The sequence below is a fragment of the Myotis nattereri genome (genome assembly GCF_964212035.1).
Source record: "Myotis nattereri genome assembly, chromosome: 2".
Taxonomy (NCBI): Eukaryota; Metazoa; Chordata; class Mammalia; order Chiroptera; family Vespertilionidae; genus Myotis; species Myotis nattereri.
Window position 1 is genome coordinate 110461987 of NC_138076.1, and position 12061 is coordinate 110474047.

Below are 12061 nucleotides of genomic sequence, written 5' to 3' on the forward strand. Positions count from 1 at the left end.
AATTTACCCTTTTTTTCTGAGTGAGAGGTAAAATATCAGAACTGCTATTCAACAGAGCTGTTTCTGAGCATCTCTCTACCAGTTTTACATGGCCTGATAATGCAGGTCATTGAAGTAGGTATCGCACCACACCTTACCTTGACTTTGATACTTCCTAGGAAACTTCATGCTTGTGGGGTGGAGAGGACTCATTTAAGGACCAAGGGGTGACAGAACATGCCTTTTTATATAGTGTCTGGCAAGGAGCACACTGCGTGGTGACTTTTTGAAAGTTTAATAGAATAAGAAGAGGCAAGCATAATACTCCCAATAATTTATATATGACCCCATGAGTGTACTCATATTAGCACATGCCAGAGTTACATGAGAAGTTGAGGATTAGGTTATTCAAGTGTTTGTATTAAGCAAATATTGATACAGAAAAGATCACATAAGGACCATTACAGAAAAAGCAACTTGATTCTATTTTTAAAAAGAAAACAAATTTAAAATAAAATAAAAATGAATGTTTATTATTATAAACTAGAGGCCCGGTGCATAAAAATTTGTGCACTCGGGGGCGGGGAAGGGGAGGTCCCTCACCCCGGCTTGTGCCCTCTCGCAGCCTGGGACCCCTCGGGAGATAATGCCCTGCTGGCTTAGGCCTGCTCCCGGGTGGCAGAGGGCAGGCCCAGTCCCTAGGTGCAGCCCCTGGTCGGGCTCAGAGCAGGGCTGATTGGGGAGTTGGGGTGCCGCCCCCAATCATGCACAGAGCAGGGCGGATTGGGAGGTTGCGATACCACCCTCAGTCATGCTCAGGGTAGGGCCAATTGGGGGGTTGGGGCACCGCCCCCTGTCACACTCAAGGCAGGGTCGATGGGGAGGTTGCGGCGCCACCCCCTGTCACGCACAGAGCCGGGTCAATCAGGGGGTTGGGGTGCTGCCCCCTGTCACGCACAGAGCAGGGCCCATCAGGGGGGTTGGGGCTCCATACCCTGTCATGCACAGAGCAGGGTCGATCAGGGGGTTGGGGACCTCCCCCCTGTCATGCACAGAGTAGGGCCCATCAGGGGGTTGAGGAGCTCCCCCCTGTCACTCACAGAGTAGGGCCGATAGGGGAGTTGGGGCACTGCCCCCTGTCACACACAGAGCAGGGCGGATCAGGGGGTTGGGGCGCCACCCTCTATCACCCACAGAGCAGGGCCAATCAGGGGGTTGGGGCACTGCCACTCTCACACTCACTCAGGGCAGGGCTGATGGGGAGGTTATGGCTCTATCCCGTCACACACAGAGCAGGGCCAATCAGGGGGTTTGGGTGCTGCCCCCTATCATGCTGATCCCGGCGCCGGGAGGCCTCGCGGCTCTGCTGATCCCGGTCCTGGGAGGCATATTACCCTTTTACTATATAGCATAGAGACCTGGTGCACGGGTGGGGGCCGGCTGGTTTGCCCTGAAGGGTGTCCTGGATCAGGGTGGGGGTCCCCACTGGGGTGCCTGGCCAGCCTGGGTGAGGGGATGATGGCTGTTTGCAACTGGTCACACACCCTTCAGGGTGGGGGTCCCCACTGGGCCTGGCCAGTCTAGGTGAGGGGCTGAAGGCTGTTTTCAGGCTGTCGGGTGACTGAAGCTCCCAACCGCTCCTTTTTTGCTTTTCTTTTTTTTTATTCTGGGCCAGCTTTAGCTCTGGCTCCAGCTCTGAGGCCTCTGCTGCTGGGAAAGCGGAAACCCTCGGGCCCAGACTTGTTTGTGTTCTATAATCGAAACTCTGTATCAACTCCAGCTCTGAGATTCCAGTTCGCTGGAAGCAGGTTTCTGGGGTTTTGTTTAGGTTCTATATTTGTAACTATGTTTCAAACTGCCCGCTCAGAGGCCGGCAAGGCAGGTGGGGAACGTTGGAGTCCACCGTCACTGAAGCAAGCAAGCCTCATTCATGTTCGCTTTAAGCTGCCTGGCTGCCGGCCACCATCTTGGCTGGCAGTTAATTTGCATATCTCGCTGATTAGCCAATGGGAAGGGTAGCGGTCGTACGCCAATTACCATGTTTCTCTTTTATTAGATAGGATAGTAATTATAAAAGATTGTGATTCTTTCTTGGCTGGGTAGATCAGTTGGTTAGGTGATCGTCCTGATACTCCAAGGTTGCAGGTTCAATCTCTGGTCAAGGCATATACAAGAAGCAGCCAGTGGATGTATAAACAAGTGGAACAACAAGTCAGTCTCTCTCTCTCTCTCTCTCTCTCTCTCTCTCTCTCTCTCTCTCTCGCTCTCTCTCTTTAAAATCAGTACAAAATAATTTTAAAGATAGCAATTCTCCTCAGCGACATAGGTAAGGAAGAGATTAGTGGATAAGAAGGAATCGGGAAGAGGCAAACATAACGTCTGATGTCAAAACTAAATGAAACAAATGTTGTATTTAAAAGATTATCATTTATATTTTTAGATAATAAAAATGGCTTAATTTCTTCTAAAAAAGTTATAAACTTCCTATCCGAAGTTTGTAAGTCCAGCTGTGTTGAAAACCTCTGTTCTTAAATAAAATAATTTTCGCTGAAACCGGTTTGGCTCAGTTGATAGAGCATCGGCCTGCGGACTGAAGGGTCCCAGGTTCGATTCCGGTCAAGGGCATGTACCTGGGTTGTGGGCACATCCCCAGTGGGAGATGTGCAGGAGGCGGCTGATCGATGTTTCTCTCTCATCGATGTTTCTGACTCTCTATCTCTCTCCCTTCCTCTCTGTAAAAAATCAATAAAATATATATATAAAAAAAAATTAAAAAAAAGATAATACCTCAAATGTCATGATTTAAAAAAAAAATAAAATAAAATAAAATAATTTTCTTTACTGTAAACATCTTGTACCAGCAACTAGAAAGAGTGTATCACCTTAAAGTGAGAAAAATTGCCTTTTAGAAGACTAACACAAACTTTTTAAAATTATGTTGCACTTATGCAACTGTGCACATAAATGGTTTAACTTTTTGGTTTCTCTGTGGACAGATGGAGTCAAAATACTGGTAGGTATCGCTTTGATGATCCTATTCCTCTTCAAAATGCTATATAATTATTTTATAGTCCAACATACATACATGGTTGCAAGCTAAACTAGTTTTAGGATACTATTAAACAAATATATTTTCAAAAATTTAAAACATTTTCATAAAACTGATTCTTATGCAACAAAATATATTGAATGCAAATTGTTTTACTCATAGCAATAACAAAGTATTTTGGCTAAAAATATTCAGTTAAATTATTCTCAACAAGAGGAATATATTTTAATTTCCATGTTTTTTTCCCCTTGAACCTCACTAACAGACTCTCTCTCCCCCAGTTATCTGCTGCTTTGAGAATTACTGTATTATAAACAGAGAGGTCACAGATAGAAATGCATTACACTTGTATCCAATATAAAGCCAAAAAATTACATAAAAAATAACTTATGGAGTTCTCTTAGTGTCTCGTCTGTCAACTGGAATTTAAAGATATTCCTTACCAATAATAAGTGCTCTTAGTGATTAATGTAATGTGATGTGATGGCTTTCACATCAACATTTATTTTAAGTTTTTCTTCTCAAAAATTCATTCCTTGTGGCTTACTTAAATTTTGTTTCAAGCTATTCCCAGCACTTTGTTTTTTTAAAAATATTTAGAAATCAGTTCCATTTAAAAAAATATATTTTATTGATTTTTTTACACAGAGGAAGGGAGAGGGATAGAGAGTTAGAAACATCGATGAGAGAGAAACATCGATCAGCTGCCTCCTGCACACCCCCTACTGGGGATGTACCTGCAACTGAGGTACATGCCCTTGACTGAAATCGAACCTGGGACCATTCAGTCCGCAGGCCGACGCTCTATGCACTGAGCCAAACCGGTTAGGGCTTCCAGCACTTTGTTAAATAAAAAACTTTGTATTTAAAAATCTTACTTTTTTTCTTATGAGAAATATTATTTGGATATGCCATAAAATTATATGCTATTTGCAGGAGTAACTGCAGTATTTTTAATTGTATAATTTTTTTCACATCAAGTATTGTAACCTTATTCTAAATAAGTGATTTTATAAAAAGTACAAATAAAAATCATTGGAATGAAGATGGAATAGGAACCTCATTAGGACAGCAGTTGATGAGTGTGTTACCCTGAGAAAAGACTGCTATTTAATGCAAACCACAACAATCCTGCTAGCCTTAACACCTCAGCCCCAGGAAGTAATGTCTCTATTCTGGTCTATACTGATTTTTACTTTGGCAAATTCTCTCTTGATTGGGTATAACTTGTTCTGTATTGTTGTAGAACTCTGTTTAGAATTATTATATGAGGGTGTTGTTTTTTTTTAAAAAAAAACACACACCCTTAATTTTGATATTTAAGGGGGAAAAATGAGCCTCGGGTCAGGGCATAGAGTAGTTTATTGCCTGTGATATTGAAACCTTATTTATACTTGTTTTCCTTTCTTTTTCCTTAACAAATACTATTTCTTCTAGAGCAAGATTTTCCTCTTTTTTGTAGTTATGATGTTCACCTCTTGAGAAGTATAATCATAGTAGTCTTATTAATCTGATAGATTTTAAAGATTGTGCTCTTGGAAGAAATAGTGATGAGGGACTGCTGGTGATGATGAGCCAGATTGAAGCCAGAGGGTTAATTAGTGCTACCAGACAGACTGTATTATGTGGAGCACTTCCATCTTCAACTTGAGAAAGAATTGCCCTCTGCCATGATTACAACAGGATTTGAGTTCATCTTTTTTTCCTTGCCATGTCTTTCTCCCTGAAATCAGCTAATAGAATTTCTTTGCATGTAAAATACCTTTGGTACTAACGTCTTCCAATTTAAGTTTTTTTTTTTCTTTCTGGGAAGCACACTGAAGATTGTTTCCAGATATATTGCATGAGCAAATGTAGATTTTTCTAGCAACAGGATGCCTATCTAAAATTCCTGAGTGGATTTAAAAAAAATCAATGAAATTTCATTTTCCCCATGAAAATATTTGTTTTGGAAAACACATATTGTTGCACAGCAAGTGGGTAAAACTCAGACCTGAGTTCTCATGCAGCACTTCCTTTCTGGGAGTGATCCAGGGCTGATTTGCTGTGGCCCTGCTCCTTCCCTAAAACAGCCCTAATGAGTTGAGTGCTGTCATAAGTAAGCTTTATTACTAATAAAACAAGGATCTTTATAAAACACTAGGGGCCTAGTGAGTGATGACCGGTGCCATCAGGGTATGCGAGCGGCGGCTGCCCCCCCAATTGCCCCTCAGGAGCGGGGGGAGGGGTGAGTGGAGGAGCCCCCAGGGGTGATCAGGGCCTGCAGCCGCTGCTCGCACTCACTGATGGCACTGAGTGATCAGGACTGGCAGTGGGTGCGAGCGGGGCTGGCACCAGCAGCAGGTGTGAGCGCTGGGCAGGACCACGGTGCAGGAGCAAAGAATTTTCAGTAACCACCAGAAGCTCAACCCAATGATAGCAACCGGCGTCCCACCTTGGTCTTGCACCTCCCCCCCGCCCCCCACTCACCTGCTCCACCATCCCACCGTGGCCAACACCCGCCATGTTCCGCACACGCCCCCTGGTGGTCAGCACACGTCATAGTGACTGGTTGTTTGGTTGTTCGGTTGTTCCACTGTTCGGTCTATTCGCATATTAGCCTTTTATTATATAGGATTTACTTTTAGAAATATAAGTAAGTTAGAGAGAATTAATGTTATACCTATAATACCATCATTCAGTTTCTTCCTTTCAAGATGGAAAGGGAAAAAGGAGTATTTAAACTCAACCCCACCTTTTAACCATCTGATGCTGCCTGACTTGAATGACCTCCTTTGGATGTACCAGCAGTAGTTGTGATACTTGTCACACTGTGTTTTTCTCACTGTGACCTCATCCCCAAAGTTTTGTTTTGTTTTGTTTGTCAGAATTAGAGCACCAGAGTGGTTTTGCGTGAGAATATCATCTCCCTGCACCTCAAAACAAACAAAACACAAACAAATAATAGTCATTGCCTTGAAAGTGCTGTTAGAGTTTAATTAAGCAAACTCTAGCTAATTACTTTCCCAAATGATGGAGCTTTTGCTAACACTTCACATTTGGTGGCTTTCTCTAGAAAAGACCTTGAAAGACACCATAGAGTTGAGAATGCATAGGGATGGGGTGGGGTGTTTTTACCCCATTACATTGCTGAGGTTTAGAGAGAACACTTGGCTACTTGGCTGCTAGGCTGTCAGCCGCCTCATTGTTTGATATTGTCCCTGCCTTTCCTTTCAGCCCACTTAGGAAAGAGAGAATGCCTGTAGCCTCGCTTGCTTAGCTTTGTAATCTGCCGCAAGTGATGAAAGCCCTGATTAACGGTGTGTCAGACTCCCTTTCTCAGACAAGGTGGGGGTCCCCATTAAAGATCGGAAATGAACTCCAGACTTGACATGGATGAGGGAGGTATCATAACCCTGGCTTAGCAAATTGAGCACAATTGGGATACTATTAAAAACAACAACAACTACAACAACAACAAAGCTTCAAGCCAGAGTGCCTGGAAAAAAAAAAGAAAAGAAAGAAAGAAAAACGCCTTACATAACTCACTGCAGCAGGTTTGGGTTTCCTCTGGTTCAAGTTTTCTTGCCTCTTTGATAATCAAATGATCTGAAGAAAGGCATAGAGTTTCAAGGGAGAAGCTGTATGACAGGCTCACAATAGAGCCATTCACAAGGGCCCTTTTATTAACTTACACAGTATCGCCATCGTTCTTAGTCTCTGGCTTTACTACAAGGCTCCATTTAAACTTAACCCAACTTGCAGACATAACTGATCCAGGAATTACTCAATACAACCAGCCAGATACTGTAGCCTTTTTTCCCATTTGATAAAGGGATTTAACACAATGGGCTTTACAGTTCTTAAATGACTCCATTTTCTCCGTCTTTCCGATGTGGTGCTGGTATGACCTTTTGTTCTCAAAAAAATTTCACATGGTTTGATTATATTTTTTAAAAGTATAAACAAACGCAATATTCATGCCCTACCTTTCAAGTTAAATTTTAAAATGTTGCGATGATACAGGAATAGAATTCATGTTATAATATTTACACAGCTGATTTCAAAACATTAGATATTATTGTTAACTATTAGATATTAAATTAGGCCTGAAAATATGTTCTTTATTTTTGAGGAAGGTTTTGATACAATACCTAGTAATACTTCAGCATTGCACTTCCACTTTTGCACACTTCTGGTTGTCTGCTGGTTTTTATGCTACTACTTCTATTACAGTGCTACTACACTAATCAGGGCACACTTGGTTAGTCTCTGCATGGAGAAGAGAGGACAGAGCCCCGAGGATATATTTGGTAGCATACCACACTTTGGATCCATACCTCAGAATAGTGGCTCTCAGACTTTATTAGGAACGAAAATGGACAGAATGTTTGATTAAAATGCAGATGCCTGGGTCCCACTCCCAGAGACTGATTCAGTAGGTCTGGCGGGAGCCTGAGAATCTGCATTTTAATGAGCACCGCATTGATTCTGATGCTGATACTGAGAACTACGATCCTAAACTCACCAGAGGATGTTGGGAATAGTGATATTCCTCCTGTCGGGCCTGTTGCCTCCAGGTACTCAGGGACCACCTTGGATGAAGTGGCCTCTGGTGTGATTTCCCAGAGCTGTTGGTGGCAGGCAGAGAAAGATGCCTCTAGTACTTGCAGGGTTGAAGCAGCGAGCAACCTTTTCCTGTTCTGCTTGCTTCTGAGGCAGGGATCCACCATAGGCACCCCATTCCAGGAACACGCCTCACTGGGGGCTGGTTCTGGGTATTTGACACTGTCATCTCACTTCTACCCCATCTTTGCATAATGAGAATTTCAGCATGGTTGTTATCTGCAGTATTTAATCCCAATTTACATCTCCTCTTCAACCCCTATTCAAGAAATTTTAGTTTTTAGAAACAAAGTTATATTTCCAAAGGATTTCCAATGATCTATGGGTGCTTAAAAGCCTTCGGACAATTATGGATGTAACACACTTGTTCATTTCATGAAGATGACAGATTGGGGAAAATGTGGTGATGACACCACTAATGTTCACAGCACTTTGCCTGAGATACTGCTGACTGTGTTCTGCTTGTAGACTCTCCCTTCCTATGTGATTGGAGGACTTCTTTATTATGAGAATTTTAATTTTTTAAATTTATTTTTCAATTACAGTTGACATACAGTATTATATTAGTTTCAGGTGCACAACATAGTGATTAGACATTTATATAATTTACGTGGTGATCCCCCCAATAATCTAGTACCCATCTGGCACCATACATAGTTATTATAATATTATTAACTATATTCCTAATGCTATACTTTACATCTCCATGACTAATCCGTAACTACCAATTTGTACTTCTTAATCCCTTCATCTTTTTACCCAGCCCCCCAACCACCCTTCCATCTGGCAACCATCAGTTTGTTCTCTGTATCTATGAGTCTGTTTCTGTTTTGCTTGTTTATTTATTTTGGTTATTACATTCCACATATAATTGAAATCATATGGTATTTGTCTTTTTCTGTCTGATTGCTTTCACTTAGCTTAATACCCTTATGTCCTTCTGTATTGTCACAAGTGGCAAGATTTCATTCTTTTTTATTGTTGCATAATATTCCATGGTATATATGTATTATATCTTCTTTATCATTTATTGATGGTCATCTAGGTTACTTCCATATCTTTGCTATCATAAATAATGTTTCTACATATATCTTTTTGAATTCGTATTTTATATTTCTTTGGATAAATAGCCAGACATAGAATTGGTGGGTCACAAAACTAGAGAATATAGCTTCCTGGTAGGCATCACCCAGTTTCCAGAGTTATCAAGATTTATCATATTGTTGGGTAGCTTTTTGTTTTTTCTTAAATGTTGCTTGTGGTTTTCTAATTGTTTCTGTTTTGGGATGAATAGAACTTGAGATGTTTTGCTCAGGGCCTGAGTGCAGTGGTCATGAGTAGTGATTTGCATATGTGCTCCTCAGGAATGTGTTCCAGAAGACCTGGAACTGAAGAAGAAGGTTTTTGCTCAGTTAGATGGAATCATCGGTGACGACGTTGTCCTCAGCAGCTCCACCTCATGCCTGTTGCCTTCCCAGCTGTTTGCTGGTTTAGTGCATGTGAAGCAGTGCATTGTGGCTCATCCTGTGAGTATGTCAAACCTGGATGTTGATCACATCTCCTTCTGGTTTTGGGGAGTGTTACATTTTGTTTAATCCACTAGTATTTTTTAATTGCTTTGTTGACATGTAATTCACATACCACACAATTCAAATTGTACAATTTAATGGTTTTTAGCATATTTAGAGAGTTGTGCAAGACCAGCATTTCTAAAAGAATTTTATCCAAAAATTTTTTGGATTGTATCTATGTACCTAGTGCATAGTGGGACAGAATAAGCAATCCTTACAGACTTTCACCCTCAAGTAACTCACTGTCCAACCAAGGAGAGAGAATACTAAACTAATAATTTTCCTACTGAAGAAAAAGTCTAATTAAAATAATGTGTACACTGAGTAGGATTTTATAGATCTGTCACTTGTACTGTGTGGGATAAGTTTTGCTAAAATGCAGATTTTTGAGTCTCACTTGAGATTTCAGTTCAGTACAAACCCCTCCTTCTTGGTGGTCCCGTCCACCCATCTGATGTAATTACCTGGGCATACTTACTCACTAGGAGTACAGTAGGAGGCTAGTAGGCAATGGGTTTAAAGTTGGCATCAGGCACTCAATGCGTCTTCTTGAGATTAATGTGTTAATGTGAGGATCAGAGAGAGGAGTCACGGATCCCTTGGTGGATGTTCGAGTCCCAACTGTGAGCTCAGCATTACCTTGGAGAACCCGGATGATCTGTTAGGACAGAAAAGCTAGCTTAGCTCAAGTCATCAGAAGTATGACAGTATAGGATGATGATCACATCTTTAGCACCACCAGGCCTTTGGAGGTGAAGGCTCGGGAGAAGCTATACTAAGAGGCTAGGAAGATCAGATAGAATCTAGTTGGGCTGATGAGAAGAGTGTATGAGTTTGGGAAAGAGTATAAGAAAGACCCTAGGCTAAGAACTACAATCGAGTATGCAGAATTATGAGGGGACCAGCTGAACTGGAAGAGCATATGCACTTGGGAGTCAGAGGAGAAAGTGAGAAGGCTTGGGAAGAGTTGTGTTGTGAAGAAACAGAATTGCTCTGAGGAATTGGACTGGTTCAGGTACAGAGCAGTGTGGAGATGCAGTAGAGACACTGTCTTTAGAGGGTCGACTGAAGGTGGCTCAGAGAGGGGGAAGCCAGTTCACAGAACCTGGGACAGCATTCCATGTGTGAATGGCCCCAGGAGTGGTTAGAACCTTTAGAACTGAGAGCAGGGATGTTCTTCCTACTGAGCAAGAGTAGTTTAGCGTGAGGAGGTCTGAGGTTGACACAGGGAGGTGAAGGAAAAGAGCAAGTCACAGATGCTGGCTAGATTTTATATGGGCAAAGAGGGATGACTTGAACCACTTGCAGGGCTGTGTGGTTCAGGATGTCTAGATATCCTTGTACTGAAGTATAATGGAAAGTGTGAAGAATGATTATGGAATAAGGAGACTTAGGCCCATAGGACGTAGAATAAAACCAGTCAAATACAGTTACCATTCAAATACAGGTGAATTAGCACCACGAAAACCTTAACTAAAGCACCTAAAGGCCACGTTCTATGAAGCTTGTCAGTTTTTGCTTCTGTGACATTTACATGCCCATAAAATCCCTTAAAAACCATAAACCACTTATTAGATTGTTACTCCATTGCTTCATTGCTTGAAAGCTTGCAATGTTTGACCAATGTTTTTACTTCTGAGGCAGTTTAGAAAAACAACAACTAAATCAAATTGTTCAGAAAATACCTCCTAAATCCTTTGATAAGACTTGCTCAGTGTCACTAATCATCAGGGAACTGCAAATCAAAACCAAACCACAATGACATATCACCTCACACCTGTCAGAATGGCTATCATCAAAAAGTCAACAAACCAACAAACAAGTAAAAAACAAAACAAAGAATTGAATCTATGAATAAAACATATGAAAAGTCAATAAACAAGTGCTAGTGAGGATGAGAAGAAAAGTGAATCCTCATGCATTGTTGGTGAGGTTACAAATTGGTGCAACCACTGTGGAAAAGAATATGGAGGTTCTTAAGAAAATTAAAAATAGATCTAACTTATGATCCAACAATCCCACTTTGGGGTATTTACCCGAAGAAATCCAAAATGCTAATTCAAAAAGATACATGCACCCCCATATTCATTGCAGCATTATTATTACAATAGCCAAGATATGGGAGCAACCCAAGTGTCCATTAATAGATGAATGGATAAAGAAAATATATGGAAGACAGTATGGAGTTTCCCCAAAAAGTTAAAAATGGAACTCCCATTTGACCCAGTGATCCCACTTCTAGGAATATATCCTAAGAAACCAGAAACACCAATCAGAAAGGATATATGCACCCCTATGTTCATAGCAGCACAATTTACCATAGCTAAGATTTGGAAACAGCCTAAGTGCCCATCAACAGATGAATGGATTAGGAAACTGTGGTACATCTACACAATGGAATACTATGCTGCTGTAAAAAAGAAGGCATTCTTACCATTTGCAACAGCATGGATGGAACTGGAGAGCATTATGCTAAGTAAAATAAGCCAGTCATGCTGAACCGGTTTGGCTCAGTGGATAGAGTGTTGGCCTGTGGACTCAAGGGTCCTGGGTTCGATTCCGGTCAAGGGCATGTACCTTGGTTGCGGGCAGGTCCCCACTGGGGGGCGTGCAGGAGGCAGCTGATTGATCTCTCTCATCGATGTTTCTGACTTTCTATCCCTCTCCCTTCTTCTCTGTGGAAAATCAATAAAATATATTAAAAGAAAAACACAACACTTTAAAAAAAAAAATAAGCCAGTCAATGAAAAATACCACATGATCTCACTCATTTATAGTTAATAAAGACCATTATAAACTGATGAGCAAAAATAGATACAGAGGCAGAGCAGCATCGAACAGACTGTCAAACTACAGC

At 41.5% G+C, this 12061-nt stretch overlaps 1 protein-coding gene across 5 annotated transcripts in view; it reads left to right on the forward strand.

Annotated features, from left to right (window-relative positions):
• CRYL1 (crystallin lambda 1) overlaps window positions 1-12061 on the forward strand; it is a 168186-nt gene that overhangs the window by 107022 nt on the left and 49103 nt on the right. For 4 of the 5 annotated variants that reach the window (XR_013995544.1, XM_081083559.1, XM_081083560.1 and 1 more), the window contains exon 4: window positions 8998-9159. The exons of the other annotated variant lie outside the window; for it this stretch is intronic. Coding sequence is in view for 3 of the 4 variants with exons in the window: in XM_081083559.1 (XP_080939685.1) it covers window positions 8998-9159 (162 nt within the window). In the remaining variant the exon portion in view is untranslated. The remainder of the gene's footprint in view (window positions 1-8997; window positions 9160-12061) is intronic. 5 annotated transcript variants of the gene reach the window in all.